This window comes from Fomitopsis serialis (genome assembly GCF_022376445.1).
Source record: "Fomitopsis serialis strain Sig1Antser10 chromosome Unknown B0H18scaffold_333, whole genome shotgun sequence".
Classification (NCBI taxonomy): domain Eukaryota; kingdom Fungi; phylum Basidiomycota; class Agaricomycetes; order Polyporales; family Fomitopsidaceae; genus Fomitopsis; species Fomitopsis serialis.
Window position 1 is genome coordinate 14,077 of NW_025955293.1, and position 23,767 is coordinate 37,843.

General features: G+C 55.4%; 5 protein-coding genes across 5 annotated transcripts; all 5 read left to right on the forward strand.

The window, feature by feature from the left end:
* Nucleotides 1-1,841: 1,841 nt before the first annotated feature.
* Nucleotides 1,842-2,333, forward strand: B0H18DRAFT_824796 (uncharacterized protein; the record flags this gene model as incomplete). Its single annotated transcript, XM_048039338.1, has 1 exon — nt 1,842-2,333. A coding segment is annotated over one exon (492 nt), but the record flags the coding sequence as incomplete, so codon positions are not given.
* A 321-nt stretch (nt 2,334-2,654) lies between these two features.
* Nucleotides 2,655-3,664, forward strand: B0H18DRAFT_892831 (casein kinase I isoform alpha-like protein; the record flags this gene model as incomplete). Its single annotated transcript, XM_048041358.1, has 3 exons — nt 2,655-2,709; nt 2,763-3,037; nt 3,095-3,664. The coding sequence occupies 3 exons, from the start codon at nt 2,655-2,657 to the stop codon at nt 3,662-3,664; spliced, it is 900 nt and encodes a 299-aa protein (XP_047884962.1).
* A 901-nt stretch (nt 3,665-4,565) lies between these two features.
* B0H18DRAFT_962212 (uncharacterized protein) lies at nt 4,566-5,515 on the forward strand (the record flags this gene model as incomplete). The annotated part of the gene is made up of 4 exons (XM_048043092.1): nt 4,566-4,593; nt 4,700-4,860; nt 4,957-5,044; nt 5,124-5,515. 4 exons carry the CDS (start codon nt 4,566-4,568, stop codon nt 5,513-5,515), a joined length of 669 nt encoding a protein of 222 aa, XP_047884963.1.
* An 8,031-nt stretch (nt 5,516-13,546) lies between these two features.
* B0H18DRAFT_1128693 (uncharacterized protein) lies at nt 13,547-15,513 on the forward strand (the record flags this gene model as incomplete). The annotated part of the gene is made up of 5 exons (XM_048035351.1): nt 13,547-13,715; nt 13,773-14,055; nt 14,120-14,417; nt 14,473-14,790; nt 14,842-15,513. 5 exons carry the CDS (start codon nt 13,547-13,549, stop codon nt 15,511-15,513), a joined length of 1,740 nt encoding a protein of 579 aa, XP_047884964.1.
* Nucleotides 15,514-18,075: 2,562 nt separating this feature from the next.
* B0H18DRAFT_892829 (uncharacterized protein) lies at nt 18,076-18,885 on the forward strand (the record flags this gene model as incomplete). Its single annotated transcript, XM_048041357.1, has 3 exons — nt 18,076-18,213; nt 18,265-18,438; nt 18,493-18,885. 3 exons carry the CDS (start codon nt 18,076-18,078, stop codon nt 18,883-18,885), a joined length of 705 nt encoding a protein of 234 aa, XP_047884965.1.
* Nucleotides 18,886-23,767: the final 4,882 nt, after the last annotated feature.

Sequence of the window (23,767 nt, forward strand, 5' to 3'; positions counted from 1 at the left end):
ACCACTCTTGGCTCGAAAGAGGGATGGGGAATGAGCTATCCGACGTCCTCGCGTACTGGAGTGTAAGTGAATGATTGCCTGGCTATGATACTTTGTACTCATTGTGCCCTCTCAGCTGCCTGCGGCACAGACGCAGTGGCCTACAATCTTTGCTATCGCGTTGGACTATCTTCCGACGCAGGCAACATCGGTTCCCTGCGAGCGAGTATTCTCTTCTGCAGGGCAGACGGACACAGCCCGGCGCAGCCGCCTCAGCCCAGATCTTATGGAAGCATTGCAAGTGCTGAAGTACCTCATCCGGCAAAGCCGCTTGTCGTTTACTGATCACCTCCAGGGTTTCGAGTTTATACAGGAAATGCTGGTGAGGCAGGCTCGCGCTGAAATGGCCTATAATGAGGACGAGGAGCTCACTTTCGAAGACCTCCTCGACTTCATCTAATGTCTTTGTGTTACCATCGTGCTGCTGCTGTGTTGCCTTGTAGTTGTCTGGCCTCGTCCGAGTCTCCTCGATGTACTTGTATCACGCCGCCTCGTACCGTGCTGTCTCGTATCATGAATATCACAATGACCTGATGTACTAGTAATGTGGAATGAAATGTGCTCGTATGCATTGCTATCTGCCCAACGACTAACAGTGACTCTCATCGGCTGGCACTACTAGTCCATTTCCTCACAGTGGCGGCGGTGACTTTGCCGCCCTCTTCCTACTCTCACATCCACCACCACCCTCAGCATCATCCCCGCTGTATTGCCTTGTCTCTTCAACATGATGCGTAACTCAAAAGCAGCTCCAAGATACGAACAAAAATTTAGGAAGGACGAGCCCAGGAGGGTCGCTGGGCGGCGCGCAGATTCCGGTGCATAACTCGACCTGGGACGCGATCTCTGCATCCACCATAACCACCTCCTGCTTTGAGATCATCGCCTCCGCTGCTACCTCAAACGTCCTCGTCTGCAACGTGATCCCGTTGCCTCGTGTGCGTCCTCGCATCCCTTTGTCGCCGCTATCCGCGAACGACGCAGACCGTGCCCGGCGCACGCTCAACCGCGCCCTACGTACGCTCAACCGCGCCCTACGCACGCTCAACCGCGCCCGGCGCACGCTCAATCGCAGACGTGCTCAGCGACCCGCCGCGGTGCGAGAGCGGCTAGCAATTGCAGCCGCAACATTTTGGGAGGGAGAAAGTAACAGGCTCGGAGGTGAGTATATCTCCCGTTTCCTGTTCAGTCAGTTCATAGCAGTATTGCTCACCTGCATTCGCAGCTCGGTGTATCGCGTCCTCTCGTGGTCCACATGGGCAAGGACGACTTGCATCCGGGCACCCTCGAAATGTGCCTCGAACGGCATCCCTCCACCCGTGGATCTCCTCCCGCCCGGTACTGACCTCGACCACACCCCGGTCACTCCCCATCCTGCCGAGCTCATCACTCGTCTCCCGCTCTCTATCTTCCCGATGGAGCTGTCCGAAGTGTCCCATCCGGTCTGCTCCAGACTCGACGGTCGCCGCCCTCGATCCACGCCGGCATCCGGTGCGTTTCTCCCGTCTTCCCGGACTCACCACCTCTCGTGGTTTGCTGGTCGACCCGGCTGGCATCCTCGACCGATGAAGGCACGACGAATCGCCGTCCGGCGAGCGGCGTGGGCGAGAGGGCGGGTGCGTGGGCGGATGGTGGTTGGCTCGGGTTGGGTGCCCGGGATGCTACTGTCAGGTGAGCATGGTTGCCCGTTCGAAGACGAGACGGTGCTGCTCACGTCCTCCCGAACGAATTTCGCCAGTCCGGCTTTGCTACCGGCTTTGGCCATGGAACTTGAGTCACCAGCTGTTTGTCCTCGCGGCGCGCCTGCCATGGCGAACTTGTACCGTCTCGGTCGGACACTCTTGTCGGATCACACAGACGGCAACTCGAGCTACCTGTTCGACAAGAAGTCGGTTTTCACTGCGAAAGCGCTCAACATGGCGATTCCCGGCGGCCCGAAATTCGAGCCTCTGTATAGAGACATGGACAGCTTCAATGAGGACTGGAACGAGTTCAACGACATCAACAAAGTCATCATTCGACAGCAAATCCGGACTGAGTACAAGGTCGCTTTCCCCCATCTGTATAACTCCCTCCCTCGTTCCGTCCACATATCTCTGTATCACACACCGAAGAACGTCTACATTCGCACTGATGACCCTGACCTGCCCGCGTTCTATTTCGACCCTCTCATCAATCCTATCTCGCTGCGTGGCTTTACACCAAAGAATGCGCTACTCGTACCCCATGAGGACGCGATCTTCGGCCCCAACGATGCTGAGGATGACGACTTCGAGCTCCCTGGCGAGGTCGAGAACGATAACGAGAAGTCCAGCACGTCACATGATCACGTTCATTTGCGAGCGGCGACTGATGTGTTGCCTTGTCCCCGACCCTCATCATGTTGTCAGTGGTCCTGGCGTCCGCTACCATTGTTTTGTAAGCCCACATGAACTCTTGCTCCATGAGTGAGGCGCTGACACTGCGAGCAGCGTCAACATTGTTGTACATAGTGTTATTGTATTGTATTGCTTGTAGGTGCTACCACTCGCTGATCTGGCGGCGATTACGATGCCAATGATATGTATCGAGTGTGGTAGGCGCTCGACATGGACATTCCGGAGGTCGATGCACCTATGGAGATTGCGGGTCGGTACCTGCTGTGGGAACTGATAGGAGCAGGGTCGTTCGGTGCGTACTAACTAGTGCATCAGGCCTACGTGCTGATCGCCATCGACATCCAGGTCAAGTGTACAAAGCACTCGACATCTATGAGCATGTTGATGTTGCGGTGAAGCTGGAGCCATGCGACTTCCGGGTCAACCAATTGGAGAACGAGGAAGAGGTTTACGACGCTCTCAAATACGCAGAAGGCTTTCCCGCGATGCACGGGTTCGGTACGACCGATGAGGTGCATTACCTCGTAATGGACCTACTCGGGCCGTCATTGGAGATGCTGTTCCACTTTTGTGGGAAGCGATTCACTCTCGGGACAGTACTGCGGATTGCGTTGCAGGCAGTAGGTCGCCTGTTTGCTTATTCGATTTCAACTGACAATCTGCATCCATTTGTCTAGGTCGACCGGCTCGAAAGCCTTCACGTGAGGGGCTATGTGCATCGTGACTTAAAGCCTGCGAACTTCCTGGTCGGTGTAGGCGGGCAGACAAGCCTGCTCTACCTCATCGACTTGGGTTTGGCTGTCCCGTACCTCGACATCGTCACTCGTGCGCACATCAAGTACAACGATGAACACGAGGCTATTGGGACCCCGCTCTTTTCGTCGATCAATATACACCACGGCATCGCGCACTCGCGTCGTGACGACCTCATCGCGCTGGCGTACATCCTCCTCTTCTTCGTTCGCGGCTCGCTGCCTTGGCAAGGCATCCCCGGGTCCGCCAAGACGAAGAGGAATGATCAGTTGGTAAGAGCCAAAGCCAAAGCCAAGCCTTCGCAGCTTTGCAAGGGGCTCCCTACTCCATTTTGCGTGTTCGTCGAGTACGTCATGAGGCTGAAGTTCGATGAACGCCCGAACTATCTATACATCCGCAACCTGCTTCGACAGTGCCGTTCAGGCGTCCCCAATGCGGGCGAGAACACGTACGATTGGGAGCAAAGGCCGGAAGATCGCGGTGTACGAGTGTAAGTAAGCCCACAAACTATTGCTCGTTCGATTAATTTGATTGCTCACAAGCACGAAGTCTTAGGTCCCAGAGCCAACCATCAGGAAAAACTCACTTGTCTTGACAAGTGTATTAGGACCGTCATGGCTTGCAGACAGCACGACTCTTGGCAAGACAAGTCTCTGCTTTATGTGCTTGGACAGGACAGCCAGTACTTAAATATAAGATTGACTTTGTGCTTTCAGTATGTTGATGCAGGCAGACATTCTAAGCCTTGCTGACCTTGCATGTCATATATGACACTGCTTGCTAGCCAGGACACATGGATCTTGTAGGTACATATCAGGGTACCCATGGCTTTCAAAAGCATTTGAGTCTTGTGGTACTTCTTACAATCAATACAAATCAATCGGAATTGAAACCGCGTTATCATTAAACAGGTGAGAAGTTGTTACACTTTGACGAAAAATTATACAAAGCACGACGGAGCGCGACAGGGCGACAGATGACATAACACTGATCTACATAGATAGCCCCAACCCTGTTCCATGCAGTTGTACCAGTAGTAGATATTCTAAAGACTGGTCAGGCAACGTTCTTGAATCTAGAATAATGAATGCAAAGCATGCTCACCGAGGACATCAGGAAAAACCTACTTGGCTTGGCAAGATATATAAATACTTGACAAGCCACGTGGAGTAGTTCTTAAGTCATACAGTACCTAAATAACTTGGTCAGGTGGAATGTTAGCTTGTGATACATGTAAAAGAGTACCGTTCTTGTACTAATGTATAGTAACACATGTAATGTCCGTTTGAAAGCACATTACAGCTTGTTGCTACTCCAAGAATACTTCCCAAGACACTTATCTTTCCGTTGAACTTCAATTCAAGCAGTTGTCAGTATCCCAAGTGACAATGCACAATGACACAATTGGATTCATTGAACTGTAGTAAGTAGCTTCACAGTTGTATCTACTGTATACTCTGAGTACTAGGGAGTTGTCATTCTATCTACCGGCTTGCCCAGCGCCATTTGCTAACCACCTAGTCGTCCAGCGACAGAACGGGCCATCAACAACCGCGTACGCGTGCTAAGACGAGCTGCCGTGCGGCTAGACGGGGGCATGACCAGCGAAGACCGGACAGATTGCCGTCCGGCGCTGTCGAGTCGCGGAGCATTCCCGTCTGGTGCGAATATGCGTTCATGGATACGTGAGGTGAGGTCTATTTTGATGATAAAAAATGCGTTGCTGACCTAATTCGTCTACCGCGTTATCAACTGGTCGCCGCCCGCAATCGACGTTGTTCCGAAGGACGTACGGAGGACGAGGAGCATGAATTCGCGGCGAGAGTTGACGGGCAGTGGGGCGGGTGGTATGCTCGATGAGCTCGCGGCCGAGAGTGCGCTGGGGAGCGGATGCCGTGCACGCGGATGTCTATTGCAGTCCCGGACGAGAGACTTTGTCTCACTTCATGGCAGACGACCACCTACATGTCCTGACGCTTGGGTCCCATCCGAAGGAATTCAATCAGCTTCAATTCACTACGCACGGTTTAGCTCCGCGGTACCTGGGCATACGAGAACTGCTTCCGCATCGCCAGCCTGAGCCCGATGAGAGGGTCTGCGGTCCAACGCCGTCGAAAACGGTATTCATGGATGCACCGGGAGGACCACGCACCGGGACGGCCACTCAGAGAACACCCGTGTCACTATTGCCCTCACTTCATGACGCCAGCCGGCCACAGAAGTGCAATGTCCCGACGCCCGGGTCTTGCCCAGCGACCGCACGACTGACCTGGTCATGGACGCACTGTAAACGTAGTGCCGTAGAGCGAGTCCGAGCGGAGGAAGCCCCTAAGTGTCGTGATTAGCCCGACGCCTCGAAGAAAATTCGATCAGCTTTCGAGCCACGACGCACGGTTTGACTCCGCGGTACCTGGGCATACGAGAACTGCTTCCGCCTCTCCAGCTCGCTGAGACCCGGGCGAGTACCCCGAGTACGCGGTGTAGAGTCGCCCTAGACAGACAGTCTGAGTCAGTCAGGATCCCGACGACAACGTAGTCGTACCTGGCGGCCCAGCGCCCACACCACCCGCTGACCGTCGGCCAGGTCGGCGTGCGTATCGCCAAGGCCGCAGCCCGATGATTCTCCTGCGCGCGGTCCAGGGGTCGCGGGCGCGACCCGGAGCGGAAAGGCCTCGTTGGTGAACGTTTACCTCCCCGATCGTGAGCTTCCGGACGGCACTGCGAGCGGTGGCGCGAGAGCACGCATATACCCGTCAGAAGGAAGAGATTTGCTTGACTAGGGACGTCGGAGAGAGCGATCGGTCGGTGCGGGTGGAACGGCGATGACTGTAGTTGGATTAGCCCGGTTTTGCAGTCAGCGACCGAGCTGTTGATCAGAGAGAGGTGGAGGAAAAGACTTGGGAGGAGAACGCAGAGATGTTCGGACGTGGGCGGCAAGATGGGAGTAGACGACAAAGTCCACTGGCGTCGACGTTCGCTCGCTCGCCTGCTCGATAGTGCAGTTCAATGTATTCCAATAAGTAGCGCACTCAAAAGATCACACAAGTGAAAGGAATTGCAGTGTTTTAGCTTCATTATATTTTCGTGAGCGCGTTAACACTACGGCCAGCCTATGTTCACCTATATAACGGAAGACGCAAGACCCTATAGTGGAGAGCCCTAAGCTGCCATGTACAACTATAGATAAGGTACTTTGTATGGTATTGATACAGTGCATGCAAATATCGTGGACAGGTAATAGGAGACGAACATGCGTAACAAGGTTGGAGACAATGCACAAATGAAGAGTTCGCGGCAGCAGAGGCATGAGAGCGGGCGGGGCAATGCGAGAGCGACGAAGAAGAGAAACGCACCACGAACCGGATGCAAGAGGTCCTATGCGAGAGCACGGTGTCCGATATAATGAGCGACGACGGCCGCCCGCGCGAGCAACGACGCGGCGGCCGGTTGGAGGAAAGCAAGCATGGGAAATAGAGATATCATGGCGCGCGACGGGCCTACCACACGCACGGCGTCGCGTGGGCGTACCAGTCCTGGCCCTTTGCCTTCTTCGTCGCCGAGGCGCGGTCGGTCGATATGGCGTCGGGTATTGAAGGCGAGCCCTTCTCAGGAAAAGAGTCGAACGTGTTCGACCTCGACAGCGACCGGCCCGTTTGCTTCTGCATCGGCGGCGGCACGACGGCGGCGACGGACTCTTGCTCGATGGCGTGGGGCGTCCCGTGGGTGCTGTGCGAGGCGATGCGGATGTTCGCGTCGACGAAACCCGGTGGCGTCGACGGCGATGCGGACGATGCGGCTCGTCGAGTCGAGTACGACTGTCGGGCGTGTCGGCGTGTCGGGCTCGTGGGCGGACTTGGGTACGCCGTGCTGGCGTCGACAGGCATGGGGGTGAGCTTCGGTGGCGACGTCGAAGGACGCGCGGCGAAGCTCGGGGTGGTGGTCGACGTGGCCATACGCCGTATGGCGTCGTCGACGGTACTGGTGTCGGCGCAGGTGAGGGGAGCACGTACGTGGGGTATGGCCCTTGGCCCTTGAAGTCCCTCCGCACCTTCGCCTCGCATTCCTTCAGCGCTGCCGGTCCCTGGCCGTCGATGCTTCATGATCATGACTTGTTCGAGTAGGTATCGTCAAAGATGACTGGAACGCGCCCGACGATCGCCGACGATCCACGGCGGGAAGCTGCGCTGTTAGGCGTTGGAGGAGGTAGAGGGCTGCGAACGTCACCGAGGTGTGCAGTCGCATTCTATGGAGGGTGTGGGCGAGAAACACAGCGAGAGGCGGCTGTCGTCGCAGGACAGGCTACCACACGCACGGCGTCGCGTGGGCGTACCAGTCCTGGCCCTTCGCCTTCTTCGTCGTCGAGGCGCGGTCGGTCGAGATGGCGTCGGATATTGAGGGCGAGCCCTTGGCGGGAAACGAGTCGAAGGTGTTCGACCTCGACAGCGACCGGCCCGTTTGCTTCTGCATCGGCGGCGGCACAACGGCGGCGACGGACTCCTGCTCGATGGCGTGGGGTGTCCCGTGGGTGCTGTGCGAGGCGATGCGGATGTTCGCGTCGACGAAACCCGGTGGCGTCGACGGCGATGCGGACGATGCCGGACTCGTCGAGGTCAAGTACGACTGCTCGGGCGTGTCGAGTGTGTCGGGGCTCGTGGGCGGACTTGGGTACGCCGTGCTGGCGTCGACAGGCATGGGGGTGGGCTTCGGTGGTGACGTCGACGGACGCACTGCGAAGCTCGGGGTGATGGCCGACGTGGTGCCGTATGGCGTGTCGACAGTACTGGTGTCAGCGCAGGCGAGGGGAGCACGTACGTGGGGTATGGCCCTTGGCCCTTGAAGTCCCTCCGCACCTTCGCCTCGAACTCCTTCAACGCTGCTGGCTCAATGTTGAGTTGCCACCCGAGGTACGAACACATCTCGCGCTCCATTTGGTTGATTTTGCGGAGGGCAAACATACCCTGGCCGTCGACGGTCCACGATTTGTTGGAATAGGTCTCGTCGCAGATAACCTTGGACGCGATCATGAAGGCCGAGATGAAGAGACGGTGGCCCGACGAGCCGCGGGCGGCGGGGAACCGCGCTTTTAGGCGTTGTAGGAGGTAGAGGGCGGCGAATGTCACCGAGGTGTGCAGTCGCATTCTATGGTGGGCGTAGGCGATAAACAATGCGAGGGGCGCGACGGTGCTGGCGGATTGGCGGTGGATAACGGAGGAGGTCGGGGCACGCAAACAAATGCGTCACGAACCTCGCGCAGAGCTTGGCGGTCTCTTCGTGGCCGTAGTACGGGTCAGGCTGGAGGAGTACTGTTAGTGTTCGGTTAGGTTGCTACGTCAGAAGGGTTACTCACAATGCCATGGTGCGCGCTATGCCCGCTGGTTCCACTAGACGGCGCTGGCGGCGGTCTTGAGGTAATCTTGCTCGCTCTCCGGAAAGGCGAGGGGTGGCGGGCGGCAGAGGGACCTGAGACAGCAGCCATGATGGGATAGTAACAGAGCGTCGAGACGGAGCCACAGAGAGGCGCGGTGGCGGTGGGCGACAAATGGTGGCGGCGGAGGGAGACTGGAGGGGATATAAGTCAGCACGCTCGGGGTATGGCGACGCAGAAGCCTCGGAAGGGGTCAAGCAAGCGGGCGTGCGTACAGCTGACGCATGGGCGACAGAAGGCCCGCTGGGAAGAGGCGAGTCACGAACCTCGCGCAGAGCAAGTTGATGCGCAGGTGGACGCGCGGGGCGAGTGGACACATGATCAGGCGGAGGGAGAAGTGGACGGACGGATGACCGGGCGGATAAATGACCGGGCGGACGAACGGACGGGAGTTCAATATAGCTCGGTATTCCGATGCATGAGTACCAGAGTAGTCCAAGTGTTTGACGGTTGTAGTACTTAATGATCTTGTAGTGTACAACGCAATCATTATCGTAAGGCTACCATATTGTCTGATACGAGTATTTACTACTCCAGTTGTTCAATAGAAACTTACTGGCCTTGTCAAGTACCGTATCCGAGCTCCAGTCTTGTGGTACTTGTGCAGGTAAGTCGATGGATGTAGGCTTTGGAAACTTCGGAATCAATTGACAAGACTGACGGATCGTTCTCAAAGGCACGATCTCCCCCGCTGAAGTCCCGTCTGCTCTCAGCGGCATCTTCTGGACATCGTACATCATGTGTACGGGGTCCGCTGAGGCCGGGAGCTTAGCGAACCATTCGACGTAAGCCAACGGACCTTCGTGAGCCCATTCCTCCGGTGCCTGCATCTCCGCCATCATCCCATGCTGGCGTATCTTCTGAGGTAAGCGGAAGATCACCTTCACCCTCCCAATTCTCGTACCTAGTCCCAGTCAGTAGTGTGTAAGTATGAAATGTAAGCATGAATACGTATTCTGAACTCACCTTGGAGCCCCGTTGCCTCCGCCTCGTCGCCTTGTAAAACCACTACGGTGTCGAACCTTGCTGCGTCTGTTCCGCAAGCCGGTTTGGCCTTGACAGCGTCGCGTTCTGGCTGAGTGTCGGTGAGTGGAATTGTTGTGAATTTGAAGTTGTGGAATACGTCGAGACGGGTGAATGGTAGGTATGAACTTGCCATGTCCAGTTCCTTAGGCGTAAGTCGACGGCCGAGTTTGAGCGAATATATATATTGATTCAGGGCTTTGGTGAACCGCGAGCGTGGTGTCTGTCGGCGATCGACTGAATGGGTTGCTGGACGACAGATGGATGCTTGGGCATCATGAGACCGGTTCTGGGTCGGTGCGAGTGGGCTTCTGGAGCGACACCAGAGTCGTCGGTGTTGCCAGAGTCCTCTCGAAGCCTCTGGCGAAGCGTTTCGAACATCGATATCTTCTCCTGGCGGTCCAACCACTTGACCATCTGAGGGCGTGCGTCGCGATGATTGGAAGCTCGCCACGCCTTCTTCGCACAGTCGATGTGCAGCCGTTCGAACATTTCGGTATTGTAGTTGTCCGTCGTCCCGAGGTTCGAATAGAGTCGATGTAGTGATGGAGTGAATGGAATTTGGGGATGTCGAGGTGCTCACGGATGCCGAGGGTCTTCAAGATCGATTTGTGCTTGTGGTAAGTCTTCAATGCGTTGTCCATGTACGACAGGGTCGTCTCGTCGTGAGTTGGATACTGCGCGAGATAAATGAAATCGAGGAGCGCGCGGAAGGTGTGGATGATGGCGCTAGGGACACGACCTACAAGACACCCCAAAAGGATACGAGCCATGTCTTTGCGCTCGCTCCCGGACACCTGTGAAAGTGCGGAAATTCCGTTCTTGAAGTGCCGGGTTCCGTACGCGGGCGGAAGACATCGAATGCGTGCGTCGAGTTCCTTCTCGTCCATGACCTCGCCGCACCATTCGACGACATGCTTGAAGACTCCTGGTAGAGCTGGTGGAGGACGTCGGGCGTGATGCACATGTGTATGTCGGTGAACGGTAGGTCTTTCCAGAAGGGCTCGACGACGTAGCCAGAGACGTTAACTCCTTGCACGCATTGAAGAACGGCGTCGAGCCCTTCGTCCCTTTCGCCTGCGCCTTGCGTAACACATCCAGCGTCCACAGCTGTCTACGTGGAGTTCGCGGTGAGTCTTCCCCAAGACCCGACTCCGGGCACTGGCACACGCTACACGTCCGTACTTGGTGCAAGTGACCAAGCACTGTTCGGGGTAGTCTGCGACGTACGACGCAGAACTGGGTGTACGCGGCGAACCTTTCCGTCACCCCTGTAACGTCGATTCCTTTCTTCCCCGCCTCGATCAAGGCTTGAGTACATCTTGACAGACGAGTGGAAGAGCTGCTGCACCAGAGCGCGGTGCTTGCGCTCGGTGAGCCCAGTTGAGTCCACTTTGTCTACGGACAAGTAACCGATCAGTACACAGCGTGTTCCGAGGGCTTACGTCGCAGGGCCTTCGGATGTTGCCGAGAGTCAGATAGACAGGGTAGCCGATTTATTGCCTGAGAACTGCGTGAGTTGAGTTTTATCCGTCGAGATGATGACCGGGCCAACGCTGCGCCAGTCGGGAGGAGACTCTGTATTCAAGGTAATGTTTGTCATCGTCTTTGACTAATCAAAATGCGACTCACCTGTACCGCGTGCCACCACTTCCCCGTCCACATCTCTGAATAAATACGGTTCTTCTTCGACGTGTCAGAGAACATCCAGCTCGGCCGGTAACGATATGGTCGCGTGAGCGGGATTTCCAAGTAGAGCCTTGATGGCTTCGATTATGTCGCGGAACTGCAAGAGGTGCCGTTCGCCTGGCCGATCCTTGAACGATAACCATCGTTCCTTCCACCGCGCTCGCTCCGGTAGGAGTCAACCTTTGAAGGAGAGCTCTCGTGTTATGGTAAGACAACCCGAGTTTCTCCTTCACCTGGGTACTCAGTCAGACTCTGGAGTTCGCACAGATCGCAACAAACGCACCGAAGGTATTTTAAGGAAACGGTCTACAGCACCCTGACTAATACCCTCTTTGACGCACCAGGACACTATCTCCCAGTCCGTTTCGGATTCGAACGGCTCCCACAGCAATCTAGGAGACTCGTTTTCATCTACGGTAAGCAAGCGTGTCAATGTTTGATTAGCAGCTCTGCAATCAGTACTCACCTGTGTCTCCTTGCCTCTCCGAGTCCTTCTTTTTCCTCTTTGCAAGATGGTGGCGCCACGCCTCTTGAACGGTCTGTCCATCGCCTATGACCTTTCCGGCTTTCTCATCTACTACTTCCACTCTTGCGTCATCGTCATCGTCCAGTGCGATGGCCGTGCGTCGCGCGGGTGCGGAAGAGGACTCCCCAGTGGGTGCTGCGCGACTCGGGCCGGCTGTAGGGACGAATATGAGGTCTTGCGCTTCATCCTCGTCCTCGTCCTCATCTTCGCTCCGTTCTTCCGGCTCAAACGCTGCGTCTGATTGAACGAATGACGGTCCAGTGAGATCGTTATCGCGTTCATCCAGACCTTCACCTTCACCGTCACCATCCGGTTTCCCGCCGTCCTGAACAACCCCACTTGATGTGCTAGCTTCCGGAGCAGGCGATCGAGGACGTCTTTCAGAAGGTCAGTGACAGTTCTGGAAGGTAATTTTTAATATGTACTCGCCTCCGATTAGCACCCGCCTTCGGCTTCACCGTTGCACCGCGCTTTGCCCTACGGCCAACGCCCTCCTCATCCTCACTTCCAGAGTCCTCCGAATCAACGAAGATTTCACGTAGTTTCCCCTTCTTGTACCATGCGCACTGGCGGCTGGTCGACTGGTGAGCCATTAGGCCTTGCGTAGTGTCGAAGTAACCGTAGCACGCCTCGCAGGTTTGCGCGAACAGGTCCTCCAAGCATCGCGATCTCTTGCCCATGGCCTACTGACCGTGGTAAATCCGAGAACTGCACAATATCAGGTTGTACCTCCACTCACCTGTGTTCGCACTGACCTGCTTCGTTTTGCTGTTGAGAGTGCGTTCTAAGGTGAGTTTTTTTGGGTTCAGAAGGGTGCCGTAATATGCAGGCAGAACTGCGGCGTTTTAACGCCAGGGCGAGCGTCTTACGTCGCTCAGGGTCAGGCATGCTTGCCTCCAAGCACAATGTTCTTGACCCTCCGCCTGCTGTTTCTCTGTAAGTGTGAATCACCTCCGCAGACCGTTCTGTCCTGGTGCGTGTCTGATCTGTTAAACTCACCGTGCGCATACCGTGCGCATACTCATCAACTGATACCGCGCTGGAAAGGTTTTCAGCCTCTGCTGCGTGCCTAACGCGAGCACGACTGTGCTGGATCCTCTACACTGAGGTTGCAGGTGAGCACACAGATAACATCGTGATTCACAGAACATACGGTGTGCAATAGTGCTCTTACTTTCACCGGTACGTGCATTCGATCCACTATTGACTTGAAGGGCCTTCCTTATTGGGATGATTGCGGCGACGCCGCAATCATCCCCAATAAGGAAAATACGCGCACCGGCCGCATACTCTGTGAGCAGTGCGTGCGTTGTAAGGACTGTTATGTGCGAGCATAGATTGGGCTTCCACCTTTGCCGAGATGGGGGGTGCGCGCAGCTGTCAGTTGCACACGAGCAGCACTGGCGCAACTGAGGTGATAAGCCGGACAAATCGCCGTCCTTGGCAGAGCCAACAAGGAGGCAGCGGTATACGGAACGCACGCGTGGACGTATCGTCATTGGACGATACACGGTCTAATTGCGAGGCTTCTTGCCGACTTCCTCGAGCTCGTGTTCAATACGAAGCCGGCATTCTATGAGGGACTGGGCTGCCGGCCTTGGTGGCTAGATTCTAGTGGCGCCCATGGGAATATTGTCGGTGTCCCATCCCGAATCCCGTGTGTCACATAACACGCCTTCTTCCTGTCAGTCCCCTCATACTCACGATTCACCAATGTCCTCTTTACGCTACGTTCAGGGTAGCGGTCCCCACATCGCCTCTCCCGGTGTTGCATCCGGTTCAGACGACGACCACGTCACTGACTACAATCTCTCCCCCAGCTTACAGACAAAGCCTCTCCCTACGGGTACCCACTTCTATACTTGGCCAGCAGACTCGGAAGGTAAGTACTGAACTCCTTATCGGAACGCATCACCGTGATCTCACGTACCGCCGTCAGCGCCCCTCTCCTCTCCGCCCTCCTCAGCGAGCGGCCTGACGTTCTCCGACCCGGTGATCGGCCCCGAGCACGAAGGTAACGAGCCCTACAACGAGATACAAGACCTGAGCGACCAGATCAAGCACTGGACCCTTGCCGACAAGATCTTTGGCGACCTCCAGGACGAACCAGATTTTCCTCGACTCTACGACACCTACGTTGTGCGCGAGAATATCAGCCCCGAAGATTGGCAGGCCACGAAGATTTACATCGAGACGCACCCTCTGCTTCTACGCTGTGTATCGTAAGTTCAATGCTTACATTAATATATGGCTCATCCGACTGACACGACTGACAATTGCCTGCAGTTTTGTCTACGACCCCGAGATGGGAAAACTCAAGGTCCACTCTCCGTCGGGCCTGCACCAAAGCGTAAACGATTCAGTGCTCGGTCAGCTTTCCGGCAACATCCAAGTCAAACGACCCCAAGCGATCACCATGGACCTCGAGCGCGGCCTCATCACCGACAACGTAGCGCATACGCCTGACATCGTGGTGAGCGTCGTCACGCGCAAGCGCCTTCGTGAAGGCGACATTTTCATGTCGCGCGACGTGTCCGTCAACGAGACATCCTTCACGCAAAGCGAGGACGACATGCTTAGTCAGGTGAGTTAAGAGTTACATCCCATCCGCATCAAGCATTATCTAATCGAACTCATAGCTCCTCGTTGCCATGAAGAAAGAACCCGACGCTGACCAGAGCCCTCTGCTCTTCACCGGCATCGACATCGAACGTCTGCCCTTCATCGATCCCGATCCGAATAGCCCAGACGCTGTGCCGGACGACGGCGGTTTCATTCGCGGGGCCGGAGGTGCCAACGACATCTTGTCGACTGGCTGGAAGCGAGGCGACCGCGTAATCGTTCCGAGACTCAGGGCAAAATGGTTTGTCTTCCTCCCGGAGGATGAAGAGCAACTCGAGTACGGCCTAACCCATCATCACGATTCTCACGACTGGACCGTGTGGGGTTTAGCTGTGGTGAGTGGTACCTCCTTTTTTACGCGCCTTTTAGCTCATAGACACCGTCAGCAAATCCAAGAAGAGTACGAAGCGGGATCGGAGGCTGAGCAGTCGCTGCAACAGGTGCTCCGTCGGTGGGTAAAGGCCACCATCAGCATACGCGAGGCAGCGCACAGCCAGAGGATACGCGCGCTGCTCAGCGAGGCTGATAAGACATTGGCCGATGACGTCATCAAAGAATTGGAAGGACTCCTCCTGAACCCCCCCGACTTCACTGAGCCTCCCGTTCCCAACCCCATACCTTTCTTCATAGAAGACATCTGGGGCGGCGCTCGGCAGAAGGCCCACGACGATGTGAGCCGCCACATGTATCGCGCCGACAACAATCGTAAACCGCGAACAAAGTCCATGGAAAACGAGGAATGCCTCCAAATCCTCAACAGCCTCAAGCGCGTGAAGGCCCATCATGAGCAGGACGGGGACACCGACGTGCTCAAGAACTTTCGAAAGAGACAACGCATAAACACTCCTCCGCGAAACCTGTCGCCCCCTCCCCCGCGTCGTGTACCAGGCCGCTTGAAGGCTGAAAATTTTGTGGACGAGTCAACGGACGATGAAGAACCGAAAGTGCGCAGCGGAGGCTCGGCGAGGTCGTTTGAGCTGCCGAGACCTCTCGCCGACACCAACATTTACTCGCTGGCCACCGGTCGTACTCTGAGGAGCGAGGCGAAGAGGGATTAGGCGTTAGATGCGGAGTCAGGAGAAGGACGGTTGTTGTCTACATATCTATCGGTTGTGCCCTCATTCTCTCACGTCGCTTTGACATCGTCCCATCGTTTTCCGTCTTCCATCGCTTTCCATCGCTGTGTGTAGTATATGTCGTGTTCTGTCGCTTGTACCATCCTATCGTCTCAGTTTGTGTTGAGCTGTCTATATAATTGTGTGGTTCATTCTGAATGATGTTCAAATCAAATACTGCATTCATTCGGCCCTCACGAGTGTTGGGCGCCTCTCGTCAGTATCGCTACACCGAGCATCTAGTATTAGCTCACTGCTTTTTTTCTCAGCTCACATCTACTTGGATTATGGCCGGTTTCAACAGCGACAATTGTTGGATCACTATTGACGAACAGAATTGTTTGATCCAGCTGCTGAGCAACACTACGCATCTCAACCAAGTCTTGGCAGGCTTGCTGGCACGATTACAAGGCGTTTCGAATGTTCCCAAGAACCCTCCGATTGAGACAGGTACTTATAACAATTGACTTCGATGCAGCGTCACTGATCAACGTCTCATTGTACAGTGGACCCTGGCAGCGGAACGTCCGCTGGGTCTTCTCGGTCTTCAGTGCCGACTCAACGCCAGACTCGCGCGCAAACTCGACGGCTATGGAATGAAGTGCAGCATGGTAACACCGCAGACAATGGGGCCGGTGAGCTTAATCTTTTCTTTATTAGCGGTCCAGTATTTGATGCCAGTACTCTGAAAAGTGACCACTCAGGCCGACGATACCTCGGGCCCCGGCACGGTTGGACCAACCAGGCAGACGCGGTCACGCCATAGAGTTACTCAACCACCGTATGCTTGCCACAAAAGCAATCCAGTCCCCCGATCCTCTCATCGCCGAGATGTCCTACGCCGACGGTCCCGCTCGCCGTGCTGGCGCGGAGGTTTCAACTTCTCTCATGCGGGCGCCGCGAATCTGGTATGGGAATCAGACCAACTAACGGCACCGTCACAGTCCTCGAAGGCCACTGTTCACAATTTCTTCACGAAGCTCACAAGCAACCTGGCGGTTCAGGGTGTTGTGGACTGCTGTAAGTCCATGCACGTCGGCACTGTCTCAGTAATCGGTTCGCAAAGTTGTGCGGCCCGAGCAGACGATTCTTTGACCAACCTCACCAAACGATGCGCAATGGCTTTGAAAGACGACGCAACCTCCGACTTTGTAGTCATGTTGCGACTCATCCAGCTTGCATGCCGCTGTAGCGAGTACGTACTATGCCCTTCTGTTTCTTTGTTGATGAGCTTACCAATGTCCTTTTGCAAGCTTGAGACAGGCTGAACCCGGCCTCACCAATACCGACATTTGGCAAGCGGAGCTGGAGGAAAAGAAGACCGTCGCGAAGAGAACATTCCTTGACTGGATTGCAATGGGTAGCAAATTTGCATTCGTGGCGGGAGGAGGTAAGTCCGGTAGAAACGTCTTAGATGAGTGCTAAACAAGAATGAATCGGCCAGGCTCAGTGTATCTACTAGTCATGATCGCCATCCAGAACCTCAGGGTTCCTTTGGGCGCGATTGATGGCCATTCCGCCCAGGACATAGGCAACATGCTACGATGGCCGGATGGTAAGCATCTTCAGCCTGAGAAGAGCGGTCGACTAATAAGCACACAGACTCACGGACGGGACGAATGGTGAAGGACACGGTGATCCCAACTGTATCACTCGTACAAAAGCACTACCCGACGATGTTTGAAGACCTATTCCCAATGTCTAAGACAGGCCGACCGACCTCTACCCTTGTCCTGGATCGCAACGATGTGTTTTTTGACACTCTCAAGTTCAAGTAAGTCGCTATCCGAGCAGTGTAAGTTAACATTCATATGCTCACAACTCTTACAGTTCGTTCAAACTTGTTCCAAGGATGCATACTGCTTGGGAGCCTTGCAATCAAGCCGTCCTGGTCGATTCACCTGCCGTTGCAACGTCGTCAGTGCAAACCCTGCAACCGGTGGATGACAGACTGGATGGGCCACCATCACACTCTCCCCTTCCTCCTCTGTCTCCCTTATCATCTCTATCGTCTCTGTCTCCGGCGCAGACGCTACCATCTCCGCTCTCTCGTCATAGTAGTTGCGCCCCGGAACCTGTTCCATCGCCACACGGCCAACTCATTCTCACGTCCTATGACGCTCAAACCGACACAAACAGACGGTATCCCGCCCCCCGTGACAAGGAGCAGAACATAGCGTGGACAGAGAACGCGCGTTCACTCGCTAGCAAAGCGAGTGCACCAGTAAGTCTACAAGATTTCGACGCTCAGGTATAGTGTCCAACACAGATATTCCCTTGGACGTGGCTAACTGCAGAATATTTACCCAAGCTTCAAACTGCGTACACAGGCGGGGAGAGAGCCCATCCTGAGGCTTACATTCGCGTGCCAACGAACACGATAGTGTGCGTAACATTCTCGTGTTTGTTGTGCAATAACTCACCGTCTCTAGCAGGGATGTCCTAACCATTCGAGGCGTGGATCACTCGTTGGTTGCCAGCATCTGCACGTCGATGCCGGATACCATGAAACGGACTCTAATCGACCGTCTCCTTGCAAGCTTCAATTCAGACCCTTTCAAGACTGCAGACGCAAACTCAGCGACCGGCAAACGAACATTTGAAGCGATCCATTTCTCATGGTACAACCGTCACTGTACACAGGTATGTACCTCAGTGATCTGCAGCTGGTCGCTCATGACAACTCTTCGACAGGGACATTCTGCGCCTGCGGACATCCCTCCCGCTCTGCTGAGCAGAGCGGGTTGTACTCAAACCAACCATGGTCAATTTTTACTGTACATGTCGAGGGACATGGAAGACCACCAGACAGTCTACCAGTCCCTCAAAAGTGTCTTCGCAGACGTGTTCGGTTGGATAGATGACCAGGTAAGCAATGCAATCTTGAATCACAATGTGTGTGGGTAACATATACGATTTTAGCTTCAAATGTTCTTGCCAGGGGAATACGAACGGCTTGAAGCTATGGCCGCTATTCTACCTGGTAATAACGTCTCGGTGGTCAGCCCGTTCGTCGGACTAGTGGTCAACCTCAACGTTGTCACTCGAGCCCACAGAGACAGCAAAGATGACGGTGTATGCCTTGTCTTGCCAATTGGTGAATTTGACGGCGGTGAGTTGTGTCTTGTGGAGCCAGGCCTCATCATTCCACTTCGACACGGTGAATTTGCCGTCTTTCCTTCCTGCGACTTCACACATTTTAACATGCATTATACTGGCACTCATGCATCCATCGTTTTACAATCAGACCGGGAGATGTGTAAATGGACTGCAGACGATCGTAATGGCTGGGTTTCCAGCAATCACTTCAGATAGACACATTTTTGTAGTAATTCTAATACGTGGACTACTAATTCAACAATGAGTACTTGCAAAGACCACCATCTTTCGCTGTGCCTCGCTCTTTCTGAATCTCTCATCTGCAACGCTTCAATGAAGGGCGCCAGGCGTGGTCTCGTGATCTGCAACTTGATTCGCTTCTTGTGTCCGTTTCTTATGTCTCATTTATCCTCTAATTTGTATCGTTTCTTCAGCTGTCCTCAACTCTCGTCCCTACGTCTCTCGCGCGGACAGCCTGCAAGACGCCTACCAGGTTGAGCGGAATTACCGTGCGCCCCGTCGCCAAATCGCCGCTGCCCCTCCCACGGCAAGCTCGGAAAAGCTGATACGGTCACGCCAACACGCGCGGCGAGGCTGCCAGAGGAAACACCACCCGGTTGACGCGTGCACAGGGACATCTAGACGCACTCAACGAACGCACTCAACGAACGCGCCCACGGCGGAGACGGGCCAATCATGTGGAGGGCTGCGCTAGGAAAGCTCAAGTGCGAAAGGAAGCATGGTCGGATGGAGGCGCGAGGAGTAGCAAACAGAGTAAGCACTCCGGTTCATTACCCTCTACCGTCACCCGTACCCTCGCGTTATGCGCCCCCGCTCTCGTACATTGTGCACCGCGAAGTTGCTATATGCCGACCGACAGACTTCCCAGCGCGAACGCGAGCTGCAGCTCAGCCTCTCCTCGTATCCTCACCTCAGCGCCTTCCCTGCTGGTCCGTGCCCCCGTGCATACCTCACCTAACCTTTACGCCCATGTCCGGCACTGCCGCCGGTACCAGCAGCAAGTTGCAGCAAGACTTGCGCCACTGGACTCGCTGGCTGGAATCACTGGCGAGACTGTCCGCGCCTCGCATGACACTGCCAGTCTCGGCGGACCGCCACGAGAGCATCCAGGCGCAGTCAATCATCTCTTCTCTGTGGGCCTCCCTGGCGATCTAACTCAACAGGGGTCTGCGGAAGATGCTCGGCTGCTCCCCACCTCTGGACCGTTCACGCTACACCACCCGCCGACCCGACTGCCTTCCCAAATGCACTCTCCATTTGACAACTCACTTGGCTGCTACGAACATCTGTCCTGTCTGCTCGTGATCGCGCTAGCAATCCCGATCTCTCAACTGCCCGTAATCGTCATCCCTCGTGCGCCGTCAGCCCGTCCCAGATAGCTATTTGCGCGTGCCATTCGGTAAGTTGGCAACAGGCCTGCGCCCTCTCGCTGCGATCGATCGACGGAGATCAGCTGCTGCTCGACGAGCATGAGCGACCGTGCCTAATCGGCGGGTCTGATCACTCACTCACTTTGGCTCACTCAGACACACTGTGGCCACCGCCTTGCCTTCGCTCGCCCACGCGTCCGTGCGGATTGCCACGCCTCCGTGCGGATTGCCGCGGAACCATTGTGCGCCGGTGCATAGTCCTGTTGCCTACTCGGCGGGTCTGATTGCTCCCTCACTTTGGCTCACTCAGACGCACTGTGGCCTCCGCCTTGCCTTCGCTCGCCCACGCCTCCGTGCGGATTGCCGCGGAAGCATTGTGCGCCCGTGCGCCGGTGAGTGGTCCGGTTGCCGTGTCTTAACGCGTAGCGAACACAATAGGTAAGGCCATCATTGACTGCTGGTGGTGGGCGGATGATAGCTTGTACAGTAGCAGAAAATAGTGTAGTTGATCGTCGGAAGAATATGCTTGCATTATGCTTGTGTTCGTGGTGCCTCAAGATTACTTCATCGTTCTGTTCCAGCGAATGTTTTGCGGCAAATGAATTCTTAAATCTTGAGGTAAGTAAGGTTCTTGAAGCTGGGACCTCGCAGCCTGCACGTCAAGTTTCGTAAGGCTTACGTAGATCAACTGTGTAGTTTCTATTCAGCGCTAACAACACCGCGTCTCCGAAGGCTTCCAGAACTTCAACCAGCCGCGAATCTCATGTGCTCATGCCTGCGCAGTGCGGTCCCATGCTCGTGCCCTTGGCTTCCATCATCCTCCGACCAGGCTCGCACTACTGCTACGACCAGCGGAAGACTTCCAGAACCTCATCCCGCGGTGAGTCAGAGTCCGCTCACACGGTGCGTCAGAGTCCGCTCACACGGTGCGTTATCTGATACCTATTTTCACCGTTCAACACTCAGCTCTCGCTCCCAGTGAATGTACTGCACCTCTGAATGGCTACCCGACAGTCTCTCCGCAATGCCGCACGCCAGTCTGGCGGCCAGCCGACCACGAAGGCTAAGACTGGTCGGGCTGCTGCCAAGTCAGCGCCGGCTGCTAAGAAGGCAACCGCCACGAAAGCCTTATTGAAGGGTGCCGCGGGCTCCAAGCGCAGCAGGCTGGAAACACCAGAGAGAGATGGCCAGACCTCTCAGCCCGACGTTCTGTCCCCGTCCGAGAAGCGGACGTATGACAGGCTGAAAGCGAAGATGGAGCAGGCCGAGAAGCAGGCGGCCGCCGAACGTCGAGCCAGTGAGTGCCCAATTCACATGGGTTGGGATGGACGAAACAGAACTAATGGCTGAACTGACGATAGACATTCATAAAACAAGCACCGCTATGTTGCTCGCTGAGAATGCGTCTGGCGGAGAGGACGACGAGGACGAGGATGAGCAACCGAGGCGTAAGAAGCTGAAGAAGAACAAGGAGATCAGGTCCGAGGAGGAGGAGGAGGCAATGCAAGTGGAGCCCGAGGAGACAGAGATGGACGCTGCGCCTCCGCGCGGTGAGTCCGATACTAGCTGACATCTCTGGCAACTACTAATGCAGCTCGATCGCAAGCCAAACCTAAACCAAGGCCTGCGTATGGCAAGAAATCGACGGACAAACCTGAGGTTGAGGATGATCCAGACGACGGGACGCGGCCGACGCTCGACCCAGACGAGCGTAGCCTTGCGAGGGCTCTCGGTACGTGGGTATTCCGTTAGACGGTCAGCTAATCTGTGACTCATATCGTAGGTGAGAATCGCTCGTCCTCGGCGAAGGGAAACAAAGCTTCAAAGGCGAAGCAGCGGAACAACAGGGATGACCGGGACAGTGCGTCCAATGACGGCGAAGAGCGTCGACCTGCTGTCACACAGCCGGCCAAAGGCAAGAAGGTGTTGCGCATGGACGCTGTCGTAATTGACTCACCTCCAAAAAGGGTCAAGGTGCGCATTGATCTCAGTAGATACTTATTTTGACGTAGATTATGCAGAACGTGGTCGACAAGAACAAGGGCAAGGGTACAACGATCGAGAAGAAGAAGAAGCCGAAGCAGCGGAGCGACTGGTTGGACACCGACACCGAGTCGGAGAACGAGATGGGGACAGAGGTGGACGAGGTGGAAGAAGACGATGAGCTCAGCAGTGACAGCGACGAGGTGTCGGAGGAAAGCAGCGAGGACGAAGGGACTGGTTGGACACTGACACCGAGTCGGAGAACGAGATGGGGACAGAGGTGGACGAGGTGGAAGAAGACGACGAGCTCAGCAGTGACAGCGACGAGGTGTCGGAGGAAAGCAGCGAGGACGAAGGGACGGACGAGGACAGTGGGGATGACGTGATAGTAAGTCAACTGTCCCAAGTCCATCGCTCTAACCGCCATGTTCTGCAGGTTGTCAAGGCCCCTAAGGGCAAGACCCAGCGTTCCAAAGGCAAGGGAGGCAGACGCAGCCGCGGCAGCGCGGACAGGCCAAAGTCTGAAGGTCGTCGCCGTGCGCAGGCCAGGGACATCCCGGAGACCCTCAGGCCGGTCGTTACGTGCTCACAGATGTATCTCCGCCTCCGCCTCTCCCTCAATCATGCATGGACCGCCGAGAAGATGCAGAATAGCAGCCAGCTCCCCGACAAACACAGGGTCATCAAGAGAGCCCTGAGGGATGCTCGCAAACATCGCGCCGAGGACGGTAAGAAGATAGCGTACCTTGTCAGTGGGTTCAAGACCCTGAGAGCGAAAGGCAACAACAACCTTCGCAAGATGGTCGCCAGCGTTGTAAGTACGTCGGTTCAAATCACACCATACAATCTTAGTCTCTTTTTGCAGGTATGGACGGGCGCGTCTCAGCTCCGAAACGAGGTCAAGAAGAAGGCGAAGACCGTCGTCGACAACGCTTACGGCCTCGGCAGCCTCTCGACGCAGCGGAGAGTCGCGGCTGCAACGTTCCTCCTCAAGTCCAACACACAGGGCAAGTACTCGATGCAAAACTTCATTTTCGGCGACATCGACATCGCCTGGCAGTCGGACGAACCTCATGAGGTCGACATGAAGGTATGTCAGTAGCTAACTACTGTTGATGTGTGCACTTGAAGTGACCCACAGGCGAGCGTTGTGAACCGCAAGAAACCGTTCCAGCACAGGGCGCTGTCCGACGTCATTGTGCAGCACTGGTTCCACGGACACAGGGACACTGCGTCGGTCGCGGCGTACGATCGCTTCAGTGAGGTTCCCGACAATCTCATAGCCATCGTCTGCAACGCGGTAAGCGGTGTTCACCTTCGTGCGCAAATAATTGAACAATGTTTCCTAGATTGAGGCGGCGTTGGTGGACATAGCCACAGGGACTCATCAATTCTCTAACAAGCTGTACGCTCCTAAGTGAGTTATATCTCCGTCTAGCTGTGTTTATACCTGATGCGTGCATAGGTGGGGCAATGTCATGGGGATCTTGGATCAGTTCAAGCACAACGCACCGGCGGCATACCAGTTGCTGAAGGAGATGATCTGGACCAATGTCAGGTAAGTTTATATTCTGGCTACGGTCAATAAATGTGTATCTAACTGTTGCTCCAGTGCCCTAGTCGACGAACACAAAGCCCCGAAGAAGGACGCGCAAGATGATGACGACGCCGGTAGCAGCATTGGCGAGCAATTCATCGCTTGGAGTGATATCGAGGTCGGCGAC